The following is a 19,852-nucleotide window of genomic DNA, read 5'->3' on the forward strand; positions in this document are numbered from 1 at the left end:
CTCTCATGAGATTTCATAGTAAACTTCCTTAAATTGAATAGGGAAATAACATGAGTGTGCACGAGGCTCACTCCCTTGGCTGTCCTGGGACAGACATACTGATTTGCTGCTTAAAGTCCTTTACAATGGGGTTTGAATACTTAGGACATTTTGAGGTAAAATATCTTTCTTTTTTACATAGAGATGTTCAGGTGATATTTTATAGTCGGCTTTTTACAGTTATGCTGCATCACTTTCAAGTGTTTCAACATTTGGGTATCATGGCCTTTTAAGTTTCTGGGGTAAATCTACCCCATAGGCTTTTTTTACCGCCCATTTTTTCTAGGTCAAATTTTTTTTGTTTTTTTTTGTGTTTTTGTTTTTTTAAAATGAACCTTTAGTTGACCATATTTGCTAGAGAGTTCTGGTCTTCTTTCTATACTTTTTCTTAATTTTTCCTTTTTGGATGTTTGTTTTTTTTTGCTTATTCCAAAGTGGCCTTTGGTAAGAAGTCCTCCAGGCAGTAATATCTGGTTTTGTTATATTTACACGTGTTAAAATCTATATGTCATGCTTGTTTCACCCTACTTGTGGACTTCACTACTTGGGTATTAGTTTTCCAGGAGTAATGGATCATGGACTCTCACCACCTGTATGTAAGAAAATCTAATTTATGCTTACCTGATAAATTAATTTCTTTCCTGGGGGTGAGAGTCCATAAGACCCCACCCACCCTATTTTTATTTTTTTATTAAAGTTTAAAAAAAAAAAAAGTTTTATTGCACCTCTTTTTTTCCATGCACCTTTTTTGCTCTCATTTTTCTTTTTACCTTTCCTGCTTGGCTATACATCAGACTAGTTACCAGTAAGGTGGGAGAGGTTTTATAGAGCTCTTGGAGTTTGGGAATCTTTTCCTTCTTCTAGTTGCCAGGAAGACTAATTCCCAGGACTAATGAATTGTGGACTTTCACCACCACAAAATAAATTAATTTATCAGGTAAGCAAATTGGTATTTTTATATAGAGATGTGTTTTTTTCTAGACACTAATGGAGTATTAAAACATGGGGAGTAATATGTATATTATACATGGATTTTGGCCAAAAATAAAGAATTTTTATTTCTTTAACATCTTGGAGTTGAGTGAATATTTAAAATATTTTCTTGAGCGAAGGAAAGTTGCGTATTAGAAATAAAAGATAATAGGATTATAAACACATGGAATTACAGAAAAGCTGCTAGGACTATATATTTGTTAAAACCTAGAGGGTGCATTGCTTTAAGATGGAGAATCCAGAAGGTTTCTCTCCTCCGGAGTTACATTAATCTCTCTCTCTTTTGAAGCTGGAATTTGTTCTATAGCTTTGATCTTCAAAATGTGTAAAACTTCAAAATGTGTACCTAGTCTTTATATAGATTCCTCACCTTTTTAATGTTTAATATGTTCTAAAACTCTTCTTTTTAGGCTCCTCGTTCGTATGCCCTACATGTGCATTCAAGTACATGCACCAAGTATTCTGATTTACATTGCAGAAAACTCTCAATTGGTATTTCCCTAGTGTCTGTTTTTATGATCCATTTGTTCATTTCTTTATTTTTATCAGGTATGGTTGCAACAGACACTTTTTTTCAGCCGCTTAAAAAAAAACAACAACTTTAAAAGAGGTTTATTTCTAAATTATATCTCTTTAGAACTGTAGGAGCTAAGATGTTTTTTCAAACTCATACTTATTTGTATGTAACTTTTGGGGATTCATTGGTTTGTGTCTAATTTTTAGGATACCCCAATGTTTGTTTAGAATCTTTTCTATTTTGCTGCACTATTATAGGTTGAAATGTTCCTGGTTTCATTTTGCTGAACTGTCCCTTTTTTTTATTTTTATTTTCATTTTTGTTTTTTCTTGAACTATTAGGCCCATTTGGCACTAGGCGCTTGCTTCCCTGTGTGTTCTTAACTTTTTTATTTGCATTCTTTATTGTACTTTCTGGAAATTTATTTTCTCTAAACTTTTGTTTGAGGTTGAGTGCTGCTTTCTCAAACTCTTCCTCTTGTGAGCAATTTCTTTTCATTCTTTGAAACTGTCCGTATGGTATGTTTTTAATCCATCCTTGATGGTGGCAACTATCGGTTTACAGATACCCATTGGTGTCTGTATTAATGTGAGTTTTTGGTTTTTATTGCATTGTTTTCGTGAATTTTAGATTTAGGTAATTTTATATTTAGTTCGGAGACAAAATTGCTAAACTCCTCTGTTCCCTGCCAAATAAAACAATATTATCTAAGAAGGGGTTATTCCACATTTTTTGTCGTTTTGGTAAAAAAAAAAGTACAAATTGGCAAAGTTTGGGTCAAATTTTGCTTCCATGGCTGTGCCCCATATTTGTAAATAGATTTTTCTGTCAAACTGAAAAATATATATTTTTTTTATCATAAATTGTATTGCCTAAGTAATGAATCTGACTTGTTTGGAATCTAATTTTTTGTTCTGTTCCAGAAAGAACTTTACACTCTCAATGCCTTTTTCCGTGTTGTATTGTTGTATATAAAGCTGTTACGCCCAGGGAAGCAAAAACATAATCCTCCTTCCGATCAAAATTATTGAGCAAGGATACTAAATGTTGTGTGTCTTAGTTAGGATTGTACATTAGGAACTATAGGTTGTAAGAAATAATCATTCTATAAAAAAATCCCTGAATTGTCACAAGCACAATCTAAGGAAAAATCCAGTGAGTGCTTACTTTTGTACTATGGAATATTTGCTCAAGCCAGCACCCTGTTGTGAGTGCTCTCCTTTGGACATATTAGTGTGTGTGATGGCTTGTGGACTTTCTACACCTTATGAAAGAGAAAACAAAATGTATGCGCACCTGATCAATTAATTTCTTTCTTGGTGGTGAGAGACCACAAGGCCAGCCCATTTTGTATGCAACTAATTTACCCTACTTTTACTACTTTTCTGTTACTCTCCTTTGTTGGCTATACGTTATACTGAGGTATGCAGGGGAAGTGAGGGGGACTAAAAGCTCTTGGCTTGTGTTTTATTTTGCCTTCTCCTAGTGTACATGCATTGAATCTCATATGTTATGGCTCATGGACCCTCACCAACATGAAATAAGTGAATTTATCAGTTAAACATGAATTGTTTTTCTTCATTTGCAAATAAAAGAAAGCAGAGTTTTTATAATGGCTTCAGAGAGCGGATGAGGTTCGCTGTCATGAACTTCATCTGCCGAGCCTCGCTGCGAGCATGCAGCATGCGCTGCCTGCATTTAAAATTGTACAAGCCACCTCTTGTGCCATGCTGCCACTTGTCAATCGAATCTAATTGGGATGGCTGAAATGCACCAAACTTTAAGTGGCGGAGTGGTTAAGTAGTAACAGTCTTAAGACTACTGCTACTTAACGTGAGTCTGAAATACTGGGGCTCCATTATTGCAGCTTGATAAATGGAGCCCATTGTATAAAGGTGTAGCCTTGTTTTTCCCTCAGACAGACTGGAAGAGGGATTTCTCAGGCACTTTTTTCCTCCTCTTTTTTTTTTTCTCTCTGTATATTTCTTCATTAGCACTGCCACAGTAAGATGTATGTATGTGTGTATATGTGTGTGTGTGTGTTTATAATAAACTCGCTCTTTTCTCCCGGTCTGTCGTCAGCCTGTCCATATGCATAGTACTTTACTCTTACACTAGCCATATATTTTACGTGCAACAACTGCATAATATCTTGCCTGTTAAATCTTTGTGCTATGTGTGTGTCTTCATTTAGGATGCACATTTTTTAGAGCACATTTGTATCTGCAGTTGCACCTGGTTGATGTGAAAGGTCAATGCAACTGTTCAGAAGCTACAATTTTTTTTTCCTTTTAAAGGAGTGTGCAATTAAGAAAATGAAATAAATTTAGCAGTTTTATTCAATATTTAATGGAATGAAAAATATGCATTAATGTATAACATAGCTCCCAACAAATCATTCTGCTATTAGGACGACTCAATACAGTAGAATTGCATAGTTAACATGTGCATAATAAAAAGACAAGGCAATAACACCTACTCTGAATTTCAAATAAGCATTTTGTTTCTCCCATTTTCTGGCCCCATGTATCATATAACAGACATCAGCCAATCAGACTAGTATACGTATACCCTGTGAGCTTGTGCACATTCTCAGTAGGATCTTGTTCCCCAGAAAGTGTGAATATAAAAAGATTTTAATAATGGAAGTAAATTGGAAAGTGTCTTAAAACTGCATTTTCTTTCCGAATCATGAAAGTTTATTTTGACTTGAGTGTTTCTCAGAAGCTCAAAAACAAAATAAAAAAAACTTATAGTATAATACTGTTTTGCACCAATAAATATTCCCAAAAATGAAAAGATTGTATTCACATATTAAAGGGCTTTTATATGTGTGCAGTACAAACCTGCATAGTCAAGCTGTCAGGCTTAGCTTTGAAGTATTAGTCGGTCCCAAAGAGAACAGAGAGAAATCTACCTTAACACAGTTTTAAATTTAGGATTGTATAAACTCATAGTCCAGTCAAATTTACATTTAAAAGAGCAATTATTATAGCTCTCAGCTGAAGCTTCCAAAAATGATTTATTTTATTATGAAAAAAACTCTTTACACTAAAATGTTAAAATAACAGCCAGTATGCATAATCTTCAACTCTTATGTGTCCCAAAACGTTTGTATATAAAGTCTGAAAAGAGGATGGCACTGGACCATAATGGTCTTAAACTTTGCTGTTTGACTAAGTGGGCATATGTCCCTTGAATAAAAGTTTATTACTGTTTAGTTGTTCTGTCGCTGTCCACTTTGTAGCTTTGGCAGATTGGAGTAGCAGATGCTCAGAGTGATTAGCACGTTTTTAGATAAATTATTGTGCTGAGCTCACCCTTTGTACCTGTTGCTGAATGCCAATCGTCTGTATACCCACATTTCTTAGTGACACTACTGGCTGCTAATGATGTACATTTCTCTACAAACACTTGTGGCTTCCTCTAAGGTAATCTTGATACTTTAACATTCTATTTGACAGATATTATCTGTGGTTTAACACAGGCATGAATGTATTTTATGTTGAAATATTCTTCAGCTATGCAGAATAACGGAAAATTGTAAGAGAGAGAAATATATTCTATGAGCTGTCTCCCAGGTTTTGCGAAGTCCTACTGTAAACTATTTAATATGCTAAGCAAGGTATAAAAAGAATTATTTTATTTTTCCTTCAAGATGTTTTGGACGGCTACAATGGGACAATATTCGCTTATGGTCAGACCTCATCTGGAAAAACACACACAATGGAGGTAATCCTTTTTTTTCTTCAAATTTCAGTGTAGCACCTGATAATTTTATGTGAGATTTAAGTGTTTCAGTCCTTCCTTTTGTGTAAAATCGTTTCTTGTCCCACAATCTCTTTAGAGGCTAAAAAACTAATTCTTTAATGCTGCAAATCAGTGGTTGAAAAGCTTTTTTTTTTTTTTTTTTGTTTTGTTTATCTCTCTACGAATCATGGCATCAAACACAATTTGTACACAAAAGCAAGATGTATTTAATGTCTCTTGATTTGCTTTTCTAACAAATGAATGTAATAACCATTGTCCAAAAACTATACATTATATCCTTGAAAAATTAAAATATTAAATTTTGTAAAGATTCCACTGTTTCAAACCTTATAATTGCATATTGTCATTTGTATCTTTAATATTGAGTGTAATGTCATTTAAAGGGACAGTAAAGTCAAAACTAAACTTTCATGATTCAGATAGGGCATGCAATTTTAAACAACTTTCCAATTGGCTTTTATTATTAAATTTGCTTTGTTCCCTTGGTGGTATTTTTTATAATCTAAACCTAGCTAGGCTCAAACTGATTTCTAAACCGTTGAAAACCGCCTCTTAGCTCAGAGCATTTTGAAAGTTTTTCACAGTTAGACAGTGTTAGTTCATGTGTGTCATATAGATAACATTGTGCTCACTCCCATGAAGTTATTTAGGAGTCTTCACTGATTGACTACACTGCATGTCTGTCAAAAGCACTTAGATAAGGAGGCTGTCTGCAGAGGCTTAGATACAAGGTAATCACTGAGGTAAAAAGCATATTAATATAACTGTGTTGGTTATGCAAAAACGGGGAATGGGTAATAAAGGGGTTATCTATCTTTTTAAATAAGAACAAATTTGGTGTAGACTGTCCCTTTAAAGGTGTATAACGGTCAAAATTCAAATGTGCATAGATGCATTTTAATTTTGCATTGAAACAGTTTTGCAATAAAATGTATTATTGTTACACTGGCATACGCATATATGCTACATGTGACTAAAGCATCAGGATTCGTAATTTAGTGTTTGTTATTTGTTGTAATTTAGTCATTTTATTTTTTGTAATTAGATAGTTTGTAATTTTTAGAGAAGTGTTAGGATTTTTTTCAATGTGTATTTTAGTTTTATTTAATTGGTAGTTAGTTTAGTATTAGTTAAATAGTTATTAGTTTAATTGTTAGTTTAAACTAACTTTTTTTAAATTTGACAGGTAAGATATTTTTTTTAATATAAAGTTAGAGGGGCGTTGGGTTTAGGGGTTACTAGTTTAAATTTGTTTATTGCAAAGTGGGGGTCTTTCAGTTTAGGGGTTAATAGTTTAGCTTAGTATATTTAGTTGTGAGGGCTTGCGGTTTAGGGGTAAATAGGTTTATTATAGTGGTGGCGGTGTAGGGCTTAATAACTTTAGTCTAGTGGGGGCAATGTGGGCGGATGGCAGATTACGGGTTAATAATATTAAATTAGTGTTTGCGATGTAGGAGGGCGGTGGTTTAGGGGTTAATAACTTTAGTGGTGACGATGTCGGGGAGCGGCGCAATAGGGGTTAATGCATTTTATTAGGGGCGGAGATATAAGGAGCGGCAGATTAGGAGTTAATAACTTTAATATAGTGTTTGAAATGCGGGAGGGCCTCGGTTTAGGGGTTAATATGTAGTTTATGGGTGTTAGTGTACTTTGTAGCACTTTAGTTATGAGTTTTATGTAACAGTTTTGTAGCGTAAAACTCATAACTACTGCTTTTAAATTGTGGAACGCATCGTGTCGGTATATGCTGGAACGCAAGCTTTTTATCCTCACCGCAAAACTCGTAATGGCTGCGCTATAGAAGTCCCATGAAAAAACATCATTTTTTACGTGTGTGGGAATGAGGTTGCGTTACAGGTTAAAAGGCTTGCGGTACAGCTCTACCAACAAGACTTGTAATGGCTGCAGTGCTGTTTTAACGCTGAAATGACCATTTGTTTTCCGTGTTAAAACACGAACGCAAAACTCGTAATCTAGGTGTGTGTTAATTACTGATGTAATAAGTTCTATACATCAAAACTTGGTATATGCTGTAATATTCAGGAGCTATTTTTATTGCAAAATGTCAATTATTAAACTTACAAGACCATTAAATCCTCAATGTGGTTTTGCTCCTGCTTGCCTTTCTCAAGGGCAAGTGAATGAAATGGTTATATTGTAATGGGTGAAACAGGTAGTCTACATTATTTATGCTGTGAATTTGCTGTAAATGTTATATTCTATATATTTACACAACACAGTATACAGTGTATAGTAGGAACAATTTTGAAATCGCAAATATAAATTGTTAAACAATTTTTTTTTATACTTTTTAACTAATTTCAGTATTGCATTTTTAGAACTATATCTTCACTCATTGCAAAGCAAGGCCAAAAAAGAAAAAGGAACTTAGTTGACAAAAAAGTTTGCACTTAGTAGCACTTCTGTCTCCCTAATATGGAAGCATAATATGATGTTTTCATATTAGGGAGACAGAAGTGTTACTAAGTGCAAACTTTTTTTTGTCAACTAAGTTCCTTTTTCTTTTTTGGCCTTGCTTTGCAATTCTAACTTTTGCACAAGCACTCTAGCCCGAAGTATAAATTCACTAAACTTAAATAGGGCATCCCTTAAGAATTTGTGTAGTGCTATTGCTACTCCTTTGCTGTGTACAATATCTTCGCTCATGTACATTTCCTGTTTTTTTGTCTTTTTACCCACTTAGGGAAAATTACATGATCATCAGTTGATGGGAATAATTCCAAGAATTACACATGACATTTTTGATCACATTTATTCCATGGATGAAAATCTAGAGTTTCACATAAAGGTACAAATATTGTCATATTGCGTAATGAGTAAGAACACTACACAGGGGTATGAATATTCTCTACGGATATGGGTACTTGTTTGGTGAAGTTTATCTGCATGTTTCCAATAAATTATTTGATGATGGAATTTCTTAAAGATATACAGATTGTATTTAGTTTAGCCCTATGAATTCAAACGTAGTCAGCAACATATTACTTGGAAATGTGGAAGCAATATTGACAATAATGGATTTCAATATATACATACACTATGTTCATTGATGTACACATTTTTTTTTTCTTCTCCCAGGTCTCATACTTTGAAATTTATTTGGACAAAATTAGAGATCTATTGGATGGTAAGAGCAGTCATTAATTGTTTGCATTATTCTCAAAGATCCATAGAGCCATTTCAGTACTGGTGGATATATTGCCCTGACTGTTGAAGTAGGTAGAAAGGCCTCCCAGGCTTCTGAGGGACCCTTTCTGCTTAAGCCTGTTCACTTGCAGATGCATGAAGTAAAAAATATGAGTGTTTATTTGGACATATGAAAAAAGAAGAGTTGGCCTCTCTGAGTACGACATGCTCCCTGAGGCAAGGATACAGCCATCTCCTGACATTTGTCTCCAGCTTGTAACCTTCCAGGTCCCTCTAGTGGATTCATGGACTGTCTGACTCATAGAGGCCCATTTATCAAGCTTCGAATGGAGCTTGAGTGCCCGTGTTTCTTCAGACTCGCCAGAAACGAAGACCGCTGCTCCATAACTTGTCCACCTGCTTTGATGAGGCGGACAGAGATCGCCACAATTCAACCCGATCAAGTACGATCGGGTTGATTGACACTCCCCTGTTGGTGGCCGATTGGCCGCGAGTCTGCAGGCGGCGTTGCACTAGCAACTCATTTGTTTGATTCTATCCCACATGTAAACTAGTTGATGTGAGAAAGTAGTCTCATGCTATTGTTTGCAGTAAGGAGTTTAATAATGTACAGGACATGGATTTCCACTTAATTTAATTTTTGGCCTGGAGTCTGTGTTTCAAATTCTAGTTAAAATATCTACTCAATGTCTACTTTAAAAGAGTCATCATATATGTATGTTGTTCTGTCATCAAGCACTCATCCATCAAGAATTACACAGGCACTAGAATGACTGATTTAGTACCAGTTTGCCTGGTCACACAGCAAACAGTGAGCACTTTTAGTTTATTATGACTCATGTAGAAATAGCAAGGATTTTTTTTTTTTTTTGGGTGACTTTGCTCACTCTGCTTTTATGGGTTATTTTATTTCTGTATATCATGTCACATCATTGGTTCATTTAATATTTTTCTCATTTCCTACAGTATCAAAGACAAATCTTGCAGTACATGAAGATAAAAATAGAGTCCCTTATGTAAAGGTAGGTTTCATTTAACTATTTAAAAAAGTGCTTTTGGAAGTAGCAAAATCTGCAATATGATTGTCACAGGGACCATTCTCAACTTCTGATGGCGTCCATATAATGTAAATTTAAGCAAAGTAACAAATCTTTGTATTGGATTTTACTGGTGATTAAGGAAGTCTCTTCATACCTCCATGTATCCTTTTTTTAGCTTTTTCAGATTTTGTAATTCACCAAAAATGAAAGCCAGGTGTGCACTTTGAAAATTTTAGGCACGTTTTATTTCATAAACCGTAAAATGTACAATCTAAGTAGACTCCATGTACCCCTATTTAATATTATTGTTTTGTTTAGGGTTGTACAGAGAGATTTGTATCCAGTCCTGAGGAAGTGATGGATGTAATAGACGAGGGAAAAGCAAACAGGCATGTTGCTGTTACAAGTAAGTAACCATGTAGCAAAGGAAACATATATGATACTCATGCAGGCCTGCAATCCTTTGTGCTTGTATTACTTACTTTAGTGCAATATAAGCACTTGGCTCCTTTTTGTTTCGAGAGTAGGTATAATTGTATATAAGTTGTATTAGGGTAGGCCTACATGCCTCTGATTATAATAGGTCATAAACCAAAAAAAATAGTATAATGCAAGGCAGTGACATATTTAGGTTTTGTGCTGCCCTAGGCACTCAAAATGTTGCTGCCCCCACCCCCAGGTTTTAGGACTTTTTGGCTATAATAATATAATACCTATCAAAACTTCCACTCTTTACTTACCATTTGTCTGGTGGCGTGTTGTAAGTAGCAGAGTCAGCACATTTGCAAAATGTACACTCCTATTGCAGCATTGACAAACACACATTTTGGGCTATGTTCCTAAAATATTATCTGAACAGATATTATATATATATCCTAGAAAGGGCATAGATATGTTATTCCTATAAGGCTGTAGGAACACCATTAGTGCCTAGTCTGTTACTTTTGAGAGGGTAATCGGGGGTCAGAGAGAGAGATTGGACAGGAAAAATAAAAGTGGAGAAGAAGATAGCTTTATGAGAGGGGGGAGAAAAAAAATAAGAGTAAAGATATGACAGAGGGGAAAGAAAGAGTTTAAAGAGAAGATATGGCCTGAGATAAGGGAGAGGGTAAAAAGAGAGATTGAACTTGAGGAGGGAGGGGAGAAAGATAGTTAAGAGATAGAAGGGAGAGATGCTAATTATTAAAAGAAAATCTCCAAGTCTGCTAAAACCGTCTATGACTGTCAACACTCATTCTCCACCCTCTCACTTCAACAACTTCCTATTTCTATCCAGCTATTGTCTTACCAACCAATTTGATGTTGCTAACTGCTATGCACTTATTTTTGTTAATCTATTGCATTGTAGCATTATTTAATTTGTTTATAATGTGTTTCACAATGGCAAAACATATGCAAAGTGGGGGTGGAGTAGTGGGTGTGGTGTGGGCAGGTAGTAGGTAGGATCAGAAGTGGCGTGTAGCATTTTGGCCTGCCTAGTAACTTAGGATCTGAATATTCTCTCACACATTTGCTCCTGTCTTGTATCCATTTTACAAGATTTGTATGACCAATATATTCCCATCTGTGAGGTTTGTCCAGTTTGTAAATTCTCTATCCTTTCTTTTATCCTCATTCTAATTGTAGCATTGTATAATATGATACAATGAAATAGGTTCTCATGAGGACTGTCGCAGTTTTCTCTGCTGCACAGGATAAGATAGTCGGCACCCTCAGAAATCGCCAATTAACAGCACCGTTGATCAGAGTTCAAATAAATTCTTCACTTAGTTCAAGCAGCAAAGAGTTTTCAACATCAACTCTTCAGAGGAGACTGTTTGAATCAGGTCTTCACAGAGTTGCTGCGCATAAGCCACTACTGAAGTTTCCAAATAATAATAGACAAGCATGTGCCAAGGGACACATGTAATGGACATCAGACTACACCAATGGAAATTTGTAATTTGGTCTGAAGAGTTTAAATTTGAGATTTTTGGTTCTAACTGCCGTACCTTCGTTAGACGTAGAAAATATGAACAGATCAAATCCTGGTTCCCTCCATGAAGCATGGGTGGATGCAATGTGATGGTAATGCTTTGCTGGTAACACCATTGGTGGTGTAGTTAGAATTTAAGTTACACTTTTATATATATATATATATATATATATATAATTAAAGATAATTATAATCTATATTTCGGGTTTGCGCTTAGTTAGGATGTTACTTGTTTATAGTAGAATCTGTTGGTGTTCTACAGATAACCGATAATAATAGTGATGTTTGTGATAAGTTAGACTGGAGAGTAAAGGAAAAGCAGCAAACAAGTGGCAAACATGTATAGTAACTCCTTCAAGACTACTGGAAAAGCATCCAAGTTGACTATCTCATGAAGTTGATTGAGAGAAAGTTAAAAATGTGTAAATAGTGGCTTCTTTGAATAATCTAAAGTATGAAATATTTTCATTTAACATATTTTGATCACTGCATAACAATGAAACCACTTGTATAAGTAGTGGTATCCAAACTTTAAATAGATGTTCCCAAACAGACGCTGCTTCCCTCAGATCCAGATCCTTTGTAAGCTCACACCCTTTCTCAGGATCTGTTGGATACCTTGCCTCTATTTCATATAGGTATGTCTCATCCAGTGCTTGATTCTTCTTACTGGTTTTGCCATATGCGGAAGACAGCCTTTTTAAATTCTGCAAACAATGGTGCATTGCCATCTCAGGTAAAATAGCATATTGGATACAAAATCTGACTGGATTGTTCTACTCCTCCTTCTAGATTCAGAGATTCTCCCTCTGATAATGCACTTCAACAGGAACTTTTTACATCAGCAGCAGGACACATTGGTTGTGGGCCCTGTTGTTCTAGGACCTTTTATTCCTCTCAGTGGAATTCTTCATCTGTTTTTACATCTTTCCCAGGTTCTGTTCTTATGTTGGGATCTTAAGGATCTTTCTATTACCATCTGTTCTATTTTCCTATAGTTGATGGAGGATATCTCCTACTTCAGATCAGTCAGGCTTGATCAATCCCGTTTTCCCCTTTCCTTTCCCTTAGATTTTAGATTTAGAACATACAATTATCTGGATGGGGCTTTATCTTACGTCTTCATCCTAGCAATCCTAGTCCCGCTTTTTTTTTTATTTATTTTTTTTTTTTTTTTTCAAAAGAGCTTTATTATGATAAACAAAACATACACGGCATAATTCAAACATACACATAGTACTTCAAAGCTGATACAGTATAGTGCTACGTCACAATAGTCCATTGTACACATTGTTTCAAGGTGTGAGGCATGCTTAAGATCAGTCATTTTAACACTTGAAGATACCCATTAAATGCAATGTATGCCTTAATTGATCCCAAATATCTCGCTATATAGACCACTCTTGGGTCTATGACAGATGTATTTATATATAGTATTGGGAGTATGGAGCAAGGAGGGGGAAAACTAAGGGAAGGAAAAACAAACAAGTTGCGTTCATCAAATCCATTGCAGGGTAATGCTTCATCACAATAGTCCATTATATATGTTATTTCCAGGTGTGAGGCATGCTTGTAGTCAGACATTTCAATTTTGAGTACACCTGATAAATGCAATGTATGCCTTAATTGACCCCAAATTTCACTTAAGATAGACCACTCTTGGGTCTGTGATAGTTATGCCTATGTACAGTGTTGGGAGTATATAGTGGTGGGGGGAAAAACTAGGGGAGAGGGAAACCAACAAACCCATTGAATGTAACATTTTAAAGATAAAGAATTGGTCTCAGTCCTCTAACCACACAAACCACACCTGGGGCCATGACAGAGAGGCATTTAAGCAGCATTGGGAGTACAGGCAGGTACACTGATCTTCCTTATTGGGAATACTTAAAGGAGAGGGAGAGAGATGTGAGCAGGGGACAAGCAATATAAATATAACAGTTTTTATTATAGTGGGAAACATTGGGTAGTTTCATTTCAAACAAGAGGCTTATTGTATAATAAGTATAGATCTTGTGGGACATAAGTGAGTTATTAGCAGTAAAGCCTGTATATTTGATAGAGCTATGCAAAAGCGTTGCCCGTGAGAGAGCTTAATACCCTTGCATGTCTATCGTCATGAGAGGGGAATTACTAAGGGAGAGGTATAGAGTGCCTGCTTAATTTAGGGAGCAATTTCAAATAAAACAACTTACAATATGGGGTTAAACAAAACAATTCAGTGTGCTTGCTCGACTTAAGGATATGCTGTAAATAAATCAATGACACACAACTGGAAATTGAACAAAAACATTACTAGGTTACCAGAGTCCTTATGGTGTAACGCTAGCTGGGGGATATTGTCGACTCTGGTGTCAAGTCCAGCCGCCCGTTGACAGAGAAATGCCTCCAGAGGCTACCCCTCTCCTCTCTTCGGTATATGACCGCTACCCTGTGAATAGAAGTTGTGACACACAGAACTGCCCTGTGACATGGGTAGCGCTTCGCCGCTTGTATGGATATCATCCCAGCTGTAGGTATAGGTGAGAGGCTTGGCTAGTGATGTTTGTGACTCGCTCGGGTGGGCCCCCCCCGAACTTTTGTGCTGTTGCCAAGTGTGCGAAAATCTTCCTCTTCCTCAGCTTCTCGTTACCCAGAGCTCGGCTCCTCGCCTTAGCGTATGTAGGTTGAGATCTTCCCAGGGCAATTATGGCCAGTTCTGCCGACTCCGGTACCTTCTGCCAGTTAAGGAAAGGGGGCTCTTGTGATTCCGAATGCAGTTCTACTTTATGTGCATCATTCTGCGTGTCGGAGGCTAAGAGATTACTCCCCAAATCGTGCGCCTCTTCCATTTTGTGTATAGCGTTGTCAATTATAGATTTTTTGTATGCCTCGTTGTCCTGTGAATCCATCTGATATGTAATCTTGTTTTCAGGGCTTAAGCATTTTAGCAAATGGTCGTACGGTGCTCTCTGCATAAGTCTGAGCATAGCAAGTTCAAGTCGTGCAAACAGCTCCTCTTGTCTTATTATACTTCTCCCCTCCGCCATCTTTAACATGCACCGCTAATTAACGATGACTCTCTGCCACTATAGAGGATTAAGAACTGTTCAGATGTGCGATCATATGGCCCGAAGACCGAGCAGTATTGGGTGATGAAGAGGTTCAGTAAGCCAGTTTACCCGGCAGCACTGATAACCCGGCTCTTCCCGGGGGGAGGTGAATGCCTATGAATAGGCCGCCGCCTTAGGCCTTTATCTTCCAAACTGGATCTCCAGCGTCACATACACGGCTATGAGAGATGATATGGGTCACAGTGTGCAGTACTGTGAGTCCTTTATGTATGCTATGTTTAATCTTGCTGTGTAAGAGTAACAATCGGCGGATTGTTAAGGCTTCTGCTTGGAGCTCTCAGGAAAAGCGTCCTTACCAGAACGCTGCTTGGACACGCCCCCCCTAGTCCCGCTTTTTAATCGTTGTTCCCTATGTTCATGTCTTTCATTAAACTTTAATTTTATTTTATGATTTAGTTTATCAATATTGCTCATCTATAAGCTTAATTCAACCTCTTCCCATATTCTCCTTCTACATTTCCATTACATAGGTCATTATAATGTCCTGTCCAACTTCTCCTTTTTTTCACACCATCCCCATAATAACCTATTGCCTCCTGGGATGCCATTGCCTTCCTAGGCATTAGCAGTAATTACCTGATAGGTTACCCTTTGATTATAAATGCTGGGGTTATACATGGTGTAAATGTTGAAACTGGAGGGGGATCAGAGTTAGTAAGAGTAATAAGGCATTCATTTTAAATTAATTGAAAGTAGTGGCTTGATATTAACTCAGTAAAAAAAAAACCCTTTTGTTTCTTATGTGCAGAGCTTTACAAAAATAATTTTACATTGAGTATAACATTTTCTGATTTTATTTTTTTTTCCAGACATGAATGAACACAGTTCCAGAAGCCACAGTATATTTTTAATAAATATAAAACAGGAGAACATAGAAACTGAGAAAAAACTAAGTGGGAAGCTTTATCTGGTTGATTTGGCAGGAAGTGAAAAGGTAAACTTTCTGTATTTTATGTTGAAGAGGCTAGCATTTTTTCCTTTTTATATGGGCTGAAGGGTTTGCATGAGATCATTTCATGTCTCCCTGTAAAATCTAGGTAGTCTTTAATGTGTAAAGCACCATCTGTTACATGGCGTTAGATATTATTGGGTTTCTTAGTGCTTTACCACATGCTGTTGTGAAGAAACATTGATCCACAAAACAAAATCCAGAAATGTTGCTTCATAAAAACTGTATGTATATAATAAAAAGAATTGTTTTCTTGTTTGGCAGGTCAGCAAAACTGGAGCTGAGGGAGCTGTTCTGGATGAAGCCAAAAACATAAATAAGTCTTTATCTGCTTTGGGCAATGTAATATCTGCTTTGGCTGAAGGAACTGTAAGTAACAGTTACCACCTGCTTCAATTTATAGAATCAATATTATTTTGAAGAGGCTAATCCAATTGATCACCCTTTATGCAGACTTTTATATTAATAAACAATCTTCTTCTGTAGCTCTGTAAAACCACCTTGATACAGTCCAGGTAGTAAGCATAAAATATGTTTATTTAAAAATATTTTTCTCTCTCCTCCCTAGTGTCTCTCTTTCCTCCCTAGTGTCTCTCTTTCCTCCCTAGTGTCTCTCTCTTTCTCTCTCTCTTTCTCTCTCTCTCTCTCTCTCTCTCTCTCTCTCTCTCTCTCTCTCTCTCTCTCTCTCTCTCTCTCTCTCTCTCTCTCTCTCTCTCTCTCTCTCTCTCTCTCTCTCTCTCTCTCTCTCTCGTGTGTCTCTCTCTCTCTCTCTCTCTCTCTCTCTCGTGTCTCTCTCTCTCTCTCTCTCTCTCTCTCTCTCTGTGTCTCTCTCTCTCTCTCTCTCTGTGTCTCTCTCTCTCTCTCTCTCTCGTGTCTCTCTCTCTCTCTCTCTCTCGTGTCTCTCTCTCTCTCTCTCGTGTCTCTCTCTCTCTCTCTCTCGTGTCTCTCTCTCTCTCTCTCTCTCTCTCTCTCTCGTGTCTCTCTCTCTCTCTCTCTTTCCTCCCTTGTCTCTTTCCTCCCTTGTCTCTTTCCTCCCTTGTCTCTCTTTCCTCCCTTGTCTCTCTTTCCTCCCTTGTCTCTCTTTCCTCCCTTGTCTCTCTTTCCTCCCTTGTCTCTCTTTCCTCCCTTGTCTCTCTCCTTTCTTTCTTTCTTTCTTTCTTTCTTTCTTTCTTTCTTTCTTTCTTCTGTTATGTGTGATCAGTCCACGGGTCATCATTACTTCTGGGATATAACTCCTCCCCAACAGGAAATGCAAGAGGATTCACCCAGCAGAGCTGCATATAGCTCCTCCCCTCTACGTCAGTCCCAGTCATTCTCTTGCACCCAACGACTAGATAGGATGTGTGAGAGGACTATGGTGATTATACTTAGTTTTTATGACTTCAATCAAAAGTTTGTTATTTTACAATAGCACCGGAGCGTGTTATTACTTCTCTGGCAGAGTTTGAGGAAGAATCTGCCAGAGTTTTTTACTATGATTTTAACCGGAGTTGTTAAGATCATATTGCTGTTCTCGGCCATCTGAGGGAGGTAAAGGCTTCAGATCAGGGGACAGCGGGCAGATGAATCTGCATTGAGGTATGTAGCAGTTTTTATTTTCTGAATGGAATTGATGAGAAAATCCTGCCATACCGTTAAAATGACATGTATGTATACACTTCAGTATTCTGGGGATGGTATTTCACCGGAACTACTCTGTTAAAGGTCACTAATCCTTTTAATAACTATTTATCATGTTAAACGTTTTTGCTGGAATGTAGAATCGTTTACATTGCTGAGGTACTGTGTGAATAAATATTTGGGCATTATTTTCCACTTGGCAGCCTTTTTTGCTTTTATTTGTGACAGTTTCGTTTCTCTTCACTGCTGTGTGGGAGAGGGAGGGGCCGTTTTTGGCGCTCTTTGCTACGCATCAAAAAATTCCAGTCAGTTACTTTTATATTTTCTGCATGATCCGGTTCATCTCTGACAGATCTCAGGGGTCTTCAAACTTCTTTGAAGGGAGGTAAATTCTCTCAGCAGAGCTGTGAGAATTCTTATAGTGACTGTGAATAAAATCGTTGCTTTGTATTTTTTATGTCAAATTTAATTATTGTTATTTTACTAATGGGAACAAACCTTTGCTAAAAGTTGTGTTGTTTTAAAGTTTGATGCTATAACTGTTTTTCAGTTCATTATTTCAACTGTCATTTAATCGTTTAGTACCTCTTTGAGGCACAGTACGTTTTTGCTAAAAAAGATTATAACCAAGTTGTAAGTTTTTTTTTTGCTAGTGTGTTAAACATGTCTGACTCAGAGGAAGATATCTGTGTCATTTGTTCCAATGCCAAGGTGGAGCCCAATAGAAATTTATGTACTAACTGTATTGATGCTACTTTAAATAAAAGTCAATCTGTACAATGTGAACAAATTTCACCAAACAGCGAGGGGAGAGTTATGCCGACTAACTCGCCTCACGCGGCAGTACCTGCATCTCCCGCCCGGGAGGTGCGTGATATTATGGCGCCTAGTACATCTGGGCGGCCATTACAGATAACATTACAAGATATGGCTACTGTTATGACTGAAGTTTTGTCTAAATTACCAGAACTAAGAGGCAAGCGTGATCACTCTGGGGTGAGAACAGAGTGCGCTGACAATACTAGGGCCATGTCTGATACTGCGTCACAGCTCGCAGAGCATGAGGACGGAGAGCTTCATTCTGTGGGTGACGGTTCTGATCCAAACAGATTGGATTCAGATATTTCAAATTTTAAATTTAAATTGGAAAACCTCCGTGTATTACTAGGGGAGGTCTTAGCAGCTCTTAATGATTGTAACACCGTTGCAATACCAGAGAAACTGTGTAGGTTGGATAAATACTTTGCGGTACCGGCGAGTACTGACGTTTTTCCTATACCTAAGAGACTAACTGAAATTGTTACTAAGGAGTGGGATAGACCCGGTGTGCCGTTCTCACCCCCTCCAATATTTAGAAAGATGTTTCCAATAGACGCCACCACTCGGGACTTATGGCAAACGGTCCCTAAGGTGGAGGGAGCAGTTTCTACTTTAGCTAAGCGTACCACTATCCCGGTGGAGGATAGCTGTGCTTTTTCAGATCCAATGGATAAAAAATTAGAGGGTTACCTTAAGAAAATGTTTGTTCAACAAGGTTTTATATTGCAACCCCTTGCATGTATCGCGCCGATTACGGCTGCGGCAGCATTTTGGATTGAGTCTCTGGAAGAGAACCTTAGTTCATCTACGCTAGACGACATTACGGACAGGCTTAGAGTCCTTAAACTAGCTAATTCTTTCATTTCGGAGGCCGTAGTACATTTAACCAAACTTACGGCTAAGAACTCAGGATTCGCCATACAGGCACGTAGGGCGCTGTGGCTAAAATCCTGGTCAGCCGATGTTACTTCTAAGTCCAAATTACTTAATATACCTTTCAAGGGGCAGTCTTTATTTGGGCCCGGTTTGAAAGAAATTATCGCTGACATTACAGGAGGTAAGGGCCACGCCCTACCTCAAGACAAAGCCAAAGCTAAGGCTAGACAGTCTAATTTTCGTCCCTTTCGGAATTTCAAAACAGGAGCAGCATCAACCTCCACTGCACCAAAACAGGAGGGAGCTGTTGCTCGTTACAGGCAAGGCTGGAAGCCTAACCAGTCCTGGAACAAGAGCAAGCAGGCCAGGAAACCTGCTGCTGCCCCAAAGACAGCATGAATCGAAAGCCCCCGATCCGGGACCGGATCTAGTGGGGGGCAGACTTTCTCTCTTCGCCCAGGCCTGGGCAAGAGATGTTCAGGATCCCTGGGCACTAGAGATCATATCTCAGGGATACCTTCTAGACTTCAAATTATCTCCCCCAGGAGGGAGATTTCATCTGTCAAGGTTGTCAACAAACCAGATAAAGAAAGAGGCGTTTCTACGCTGTGTACAAGATCTGTTATTAATGGGAGTGATCCATCCGGTTCCGCGGTCGGAACAAGGACAAGGGTTCTACTCAAACCTGTTTGTGGTTCCCAAAAAAGAGGGAACTTTCAGGCCAATCTTAGATTTAAAGATTCTAAACAAATTCCTAAGAGTTCCATCCTTCAAAATGGAAACTATTCGGACAATCTTACCCATGATCCAAAAGGGTCAGTACATGACCACAGTGGATTTAAAAGATGCTTACCTTCACATACCGATCCACAAAGATCATCACCGGTATCTAAGGTTTGCCTTCTTAGACAGGCACTACCAGTTTGTAGCTCTTCCATTCGGATTGGCTACGGCTCCAAGAATCTTCACAAA

At 37.6% G+C, this 19,852-nt stretch overlaps 1 protein-coding gene across 1 annotated transcript in view; it reads left to right on the forward strand.

The window, feature by feature from the left end:
* KIF5C (kinesin family member 5C) overlaps positions 1–19,852 on the forward strand; it is a 350,079-nt gene that overhangs the window by 94,625 nt on the left and 235,602 nt on the right. Inside the window, exons 3-9 of the mRNA XM_053698287.1 lie at positions 5,208–5,281; positions 8,025–8,129; positions 8,420–8,468; positions 9,455–9,510; positions 9,847–9,934; positions 15,426–15,550; positions 15,830–15,934. Coding sequence (XP_053554262.1) covers positions 5,208–5,281; positions 8,025–8,129; positions 8,420–8,468; positions 9,455–9,510; positions 9,847–9,934; positions 15,426–15,550; positions 15,830–15,934 — 602 coding nt within the window. The remainder of the gene's footprint in view (positions 1–5,207; positions 5,282–8,024; positions 8,130–8,419; positions 8,469–9,454; positions 9,511–9,846; positions 9,935–15,425; positions 15,551–15,829; positions 15,935–19,852) is intronic.

This window comes from Bombina bombina, chromosome 1 (genome assembly GCF_027579735.1).
Source record: "Bombina bombina isolate aBomBom1 chromosome 1, aBomBom1.pri, whole genome shotgun sequence".
In the NCBI taxonomy this organism is placed as follows: domain Eukaryota; kingdom Metazoa; phylum Chordata; class Amphibia; order Anura; family Bombinatoridae; genus Bombina; species Bombina bombina.